General features: G+C 38.7%; 1 protein-coding gene across 1 annotated transcript; it reads left to right on the plus strand.

The window, feature by feature from the left end:
- The first annotated feature begins 199 nt into the window (after window positions 1–199).
- Window positions 200–6090, plus strand: knstrn (kinetochore localized astrin (SPAG5) binding protein). Its single transcript, XM_046837136.1, has 7 exons — window positions 200–513; window positions 1574–1600; window positions 1679–1778; window positions 3410–3524; window positions 5035–5096; window positions 5687–5761; window positions 5845–6090. Exons 1-7 carry the CDS (start codon window positions 407–409, stop codon window positions 5974–5976), a joined length of 618 nt encoding a protein of 205 aa, XP_046693092.1. The 5' UTR covers window positions 200–406; the 3' UTR covers window positions 5977–6090.
- Window positions 6091–6562: the final 472 nt, after the last annotated feature.

Consider the following 6562-nt stretch of genomic DNA (forward strand, 5'->3'; position numbering starts at 1 on the left):
CATGAAATTAGTCATTAAAATGCACGCAGATTCTCAAGTGCAATATAATATCTCTTGATATTTTCAGGTTGATTCCCGAGCAGAAGTTGACTTTACGCTGGCACGTCATACTAACACGCATGCGCCAGATGCAGTTTTCTGATTCAGACATTATCCTGGTAACACGGGGTCCTCTCTGTCTGTTAACGAGCGCAACTCGAGAAGAAGAAGTTGTCGGAAGTGACGCAAATATTTTGAACGTTGCGCGCGCTGACGGTGCTGTTCGGTTAAACGCAGATGAAGTGGTCTGGGAGCTGAGAGTGAAACATCACCCCTAAGAGCACATTCACCCCCCGGATTCAGCCTTGTTCCAGCATTCTCCTGTTCACATTCAGTGTTTTTGTGATCATTTCGTTCCCAGGACACGATGAAGAGAGCAGACAGAGCTCCAGGGAAAGATTCAGCGATTCCCACTCATCCCAGTTTAGCATCTAAGAAAGCAATCATCAAGACTGATCCTGAAACTATGATCAGGTGAGTAATCCAGGATCAAATCAAATTTATTTGTGTGGTGCTTTTAATAATGGACGTCTCAAAGCAGCTTTACACAGATAATGTAGTAATAAAGAATCTATAAATGTGTTCCTTATAATGATCAATTTGTCTGTAATGAGCGAGCCGGTGGCGACTGTGGCATGAAGAAACTCCCTGAGATGTCAGGAACCGGACTCGAGGGAACCCGTCCTCATCTGGGTGCCACCGAATGTCCATTTATTACAGTTAAACGATGTTGAGGTGCAGTGATGATCAAATGCTACTGTAGTCCTGAGCCATTGTTGACATTAATTACAGTCCAAATCCCTCCTCAAAAGCTCCTATGTTACTCCGTATTTCACGGATCGCAGGCTGTTGATAAGAAACCATCTCCAGCTGCACAGAGTGGCCTCCAGTCGAAGAGAACATTATCCAGAGGCAGGCCGACCTGTGAAAACCAAAGAGGGGGACAGGGAGAGAAGGATATGGATTATTATGTGTCCTTAATGTTGTATGAAAGTGAAGGACACTGTGCAGTTGGGACTCTGGGATGACTCGCTATGGCAGCAGAACTAAAAGGGAGAACCAGAAGGTACATGAGGGATCTCTGGGAAAGAGATGAAAACCCAAACCTGAGTGAACGTGTGAGAGTGAGGGGACGACAGCGTACAAATCTCCCAGTTCTCACTAAAGCTCTGGGTTTCCACTGGTCACCGACGCTGCACTTTTCTCCTTCTAATGATAAATTCAGTTACATTTTATTTGTATAGTGGGTTTTTTTTTTTTACTAAGGAAATTGTCTCAAAGCAGCTTTACACAGATAAACCAAGCAGTTATAAGGTTATATAAAAGAATGTAAAAGTTTATCCACTCTCAGGTTTGTTCCTTATAATTGTTTAATTGAGGCAATGGCGACTGTGGCAAGGAAAAAGAAAACCCTGAGATAATATGAGGAGGAAACCTCGTGAGGAACCAGAATCGAGAGGGAACCCGTCCTCATCTAAGTGGCACCAAATGTCCATCTATTGTCCCTAATGATAATCTGTCCTTTCTTTTTCAGAAAAAATCCAGTGAAAAGTCTCAAAGGGTAAGCAGATCAGTATGTGATTAGAAACATGATTAAGAAGTGATTTCATTTTTTATTCGAAATCAATTCATGTTCCAGACCCTCAGTAAGATTTGGCCACCAAAATGATGTGAAGGAACAAAATCGGCTTTTGATGGGAGCCAATGAAGATCTGCAGAAGCAGATTTCAGAATTAAAGGTAAATTATAATCCCAATCGGGGGCAGGGTTTTTGTATTTTGCATCTTCCTGTAAAAATGTGGGGAAAGTGGTTTAAATTCTCCTTTTTTATTTATAAAAAAAAAGAAATGCTGCGATTTATTCACATTGTATTATTATAATGTTAATGACATCACCAGTATTAAAGTTCTGATTGTTTATTGTTCGAAGATCAAATGCCAAGGCCCTATCTAACTTAGAATCCCTACGAGTTTTTACATAATATTGAATAAAATATATGTATGAAAGTTTTCAGATTGTTATTTTAAAAAAGTGTGAGACATTATTAAAAAAAGAAAACCTTACGTGTCACAGTCCTGGAAAAAAATGGACATCAACGCTCTTATTGATTTCAGTTATTACTGTATAAAACACTACTGTGCTGAATTTATTGCAAAATCACATTCTTTACCTGCTGGAGGTAGCAGAGCTGAAGATGTTGAGGTTTTCATTGGGAGTGAAGACGATGGACAGGATTACAAATGAGTTTATTAGAGGGACAGCGCATGTAGGACGTTTTGGAGACAAGGTGAGGGAGGTGAGATTGAGATGGTTTGGACATGTGCAGAGGAGGGACATGGGGTATATCAGTAGGAGAATGCTGAGGATGGAGCCACCAGGAAGGAGGAAAAGAGGAAGACCAAGGAGGAGGTTTATGGATGTGGTGAAGGAAGACTTGAAGGTAGTTGGCATGACAGAGGCAGATATAGAGGACAGCTGGGTGTGGAGACGGATGATCTGCTGTGGCGCCCCCTAATGGGAGCTGGCGAAAGAAGAAGAAGAATAGTACCGTATTTTTATAATCATTGAGAGCACTAATGAAATGCACAAGATTAGTTTCATTAAAGTCCCTCTGTAATAAATGCAGTTGATTGGGCATGATTTGAAAAGTCCAGAGCTTATACATGACTGACTACTTGAAGGTCGAGGTAAAGATGTTCCTGGGAGCTCCTTCAGAGATGCACAGCAGAAAGTAGAGGGTTTGAATGTTTATGTAAATGTTATACGAGGCATCAAAAAAGTTTCAAGTCTGTTTACTAGAAAGTACTTCATTTATCTACGTTTGCACACAATCACACAGCAGTACTTCTGGAATGTGTCCTTTCGAATCTTCTTTTCAAAGCGTCTCAAGCACCTCCTGCGAATCTTCATCTCCGGGAAGATGCCAAATCTGGCGAGTGGGATGGGTGCGGAAGTGAGATCATGTGGATTGTTTACCGACGATCATTATGCACAAGTTGCTGAATGGTTTTGACATTTTCTTGGGTCGAGCTCGTTGAAGGTCTTCATGATCTCTCGTCGTCTTCCAGTGATGTTCTTCTGCTCTCGAAAGACTCGTCAAACCTCTTGGTGGAAGATTTGTCCAGTTTCACGCAGAATTTCACGTTTGCTCTTTGTTTTAATTTGCTGTCCGTAATGAAACCGCAGACGTGGTAATGCACGTGGTCAGAATACCAGTTACACCATTAGTCTCCCATTATTCCACCTCATATTCTTTTTGAATATTCGCTTGATGTTATAAATATTATTATTATGCATTTTCTGCTGCTCAGCTGAGAAAAATGGAGTGTATTTTTCAGAACAGCTCTAACACGACAAAATCTTTCTGTAGGAAAGTGTCTCCGTATTAGAACAACGCTGCAGTGATCTTCAGGAAAACAACACTGGAATAAAGAAGCAGCTCAGAGACTGTCATGCACTTCTCATTGCGGAAAACCTCGATCCGGGTAATCCAGCGTCTTGTTTTAATGATCTACAAACATGCCTTTAGTATCTGTCCATTGTTATCTGTCATATTACTTTTCTGTGCTGTAACAGAGGTGATTGTTAGTTAAATGTGTGAGTCTTCGGTACAACAGTGAGTACAACTGCTGCAAACCCAATAAACACATTCATGAAGGTCAGTGTGTTGACCTGGGGGTGAGAATCACAGCTTCATCTACATGGTCACCCCAAAACCATCTGACCATCACCACAACATGTAGCTTTAGCTCTTATATTAGAAGTAATCGTTGAAAAAAGACTTTTTTCAGCAAAACCATGGACAGGCTCATTTACATAGCAAACGTCGCTTGTCTGGCTTCTAGAAGACCGTGATTGATGGCGTCTCCATGGCGATTCCATGACTGGATCAAGTAATAACCTGTGTAATATGGAGTATAGTAACAGGACTGTTGTAGCTTTTACCTAACAGTAGTGTACAGTATTAAATAGTTAGGTTACGTTCAGGAAACAGGAAGTCAGAGTTCAGAATGATGTCATTTTGCACCTCGGAGCATTTGAGGACACCACCAATTATTATTATTATTATTATTATTATTATTATTATTTTTACTATAAAAAATTATAAATATTTTGCTCCTGGGAACATTGGATTGTGTAATCAGAGTTAACAAGTCCATGTGTTTCAGCAAGTCGTTGTATATGTGTAGTTTAGTTAAAAGGCCCTGGACTTTAAGGAAATCAGTTTTGAGAAGACAAAAATGGGGGTGTGGTTTTTTTTTTTTGGGGGTTTATTGGTCATAGTTTGGGAATTGAGTTACCTTTAGTTGAATGCAGGGTAAACCTATAGACAAGTGCAAAAATATTTAAACACTGTCAAATTAAATGATACACACTTGAATATATTTAGTGTAAAACCCTAAAAACTGCTTTGTGATAAAAATAATAATCATAATTTTTGCAGTTTTAATTTGACATACCAACAAAGAAGAACAAATACCCTGGTTAAAAAACAAACACATTTAAACTGTGGCTAAAAAGAATATTGATCATAATCCAAGATGTCTGCAGGATCAGTTGTCTGCAGTATTTTCTAGTTTGAAGACATGTTCCACAAAGAGCTTACAGTTTTTCCTCGGTTTCTTTGGCGCATTTCTCCAATTGTTCTCAATATTGATGAATTTCTCAAAACAATGTGTACAAACCAAACCCAATAAACACATTCACAATCCATTGTGCACAACACAATGGATTTCTTTCAAAAGTCGGCACTTTTCTCCAAATCCTCTGTTCATCTCTCAAAAGTAAGTATGACTGATTGATATAAACATCTCACTTCTATCAGAATAACAGGTGCTTCGTCAAAACACAAATCGATGTTTATTAAAAGAAAACATGAACGGTTGCATGCAGGCATCACATAATGTACCTTTCTATATTTCAAATCATCAGAGGACTATGAGGTCAAATGTCTTTTCATTGTGTTTAATTCTTTAAATCTTCTCTTGCTTTTAGTTTCAGGGGAGAAACTTGGTGAAGCAGCAGAACAGATGACAGGACAAAGAGAAGAACTCATGGTGATGTATTTGTTTGTTTGTTTGTTTATTATTGAGGCTTGAGTTTAAGTACCTGGTGTCAACAGTGCAAAAAAAAGAAGAAAAGATTGCAGGCAGGGTGGAGTGGGTGGAGAAGAGTGATAGCAGGAGTGATTTGTGATAGAAGAGTATCTGTGAGAGTGAAAGGGAAAGATTATAGGACTGTGGTGACCCTGTTTTAAAGTCGTTTTGACTGGCGCTTCAGTTAAACATCTACAACAACATTTAGAGAGGAAGAAATGATGGAAGAAATTCCAGACCCGAACTCACCACAACACCTATTTTTTTCAAGTAGTTGTAAAGAAGGTTTTGGGCTCATAATAATTTGAATAGAAATCAGTGTTTGACTCATTAATATCATTTTATTAATAGATGTGTGCTGAGAGTCACATTAGAGTCTTTTCCACATAAACTGAGTTGATTTAGTAAACAGTCTTGTGACAAAACGGATAATAGGAACATTTATAGCCATAATAAATCAGTACTTTGGATACTTAAGTACATTTGAAATACTTTTGTACTTTCACTCAAGAAAAGAAACAGAATAAAAATGGTTCTTCATGTTTTTACAGACCGTTTCCCAAAAACTGTTGATGGAGCTGAAACAGTTTGAGGATTTTACAAAAGAGCACAGAACCCATTTAACAGTAAGTCTAAATATTGAATCTTTTTATTTTAGTATGTTCATCAGTCACTCTGTTCTAAATCATTCTCATGTGAATGCTTAAAGGAGGTGCAGAACACCATGGGAAGTCTTAAAGAAGCCAGAGACAAGCTTTACCTGGAAAGAGAATCATTTTGCACCTATGCTGAGACGATGGAGAGAGCGCTGGAGGAGGCAGAGAGGCTGCTGATAGATTAAAAGTATTGTCTGTGAGGAGGGTTTTTTTTTTTCCATTTTGTGAATAAAAAACTTTTTGTCGGTTATGGTTCCTGAGTTCTTGTGAAATAAAAAAAAATGTACAAAGATATTAAACATGTCTGTTTTAGTATCTTATTTTCCTTGTAAACTGTATTCATTCCCCAACACCGTCCTCTGAAGTGTAGGGTTGTGTAGTTCTCTATTAAGGAGGTGTTTTGATGTTTCTCACTGTTCACACTGTTCACACTGTTCACACTGTTCACCCATCTGGCATCTGATTGCAGTGTTTTTGCTCCTCTTTACCACTTTTCATTGTTTTTTTTTCCCCCAACAAATTTCTGTGTTTGATAGAAAAATAGAATAGATTTTATTTGACACATACAAATTACAGCACAGTGAAATTTCTTCTTCACATATCCCAGCTTGCTCAGAAAGCTGAGCTACCACTAAGCTACCGCTCCCCTAGTCATAAAACATGATCTGGCTCACAGACTGCAGATGGACAAATATATATATATTTTTAGTATTATTTACATCCACAGTGTTCTGTTGTCTTGGGCACTAAGACCCCCGGGCTGCTCCAATC

This window comes from Silurus meridionalis, chromosome 24 (assembly GCF_014805685.1).
Source record: "Silurus meridionalis isolate SWU-2019-XX chromosome 24, ASM1480568v1, whole genome shotgun sequence".
Taxonomy (NCBI): Eukaryota; Metazoa; Chordata; class Actinopteri; order Siluriformes; family Siluridae; genus Silurus; species Silurus meridionalis.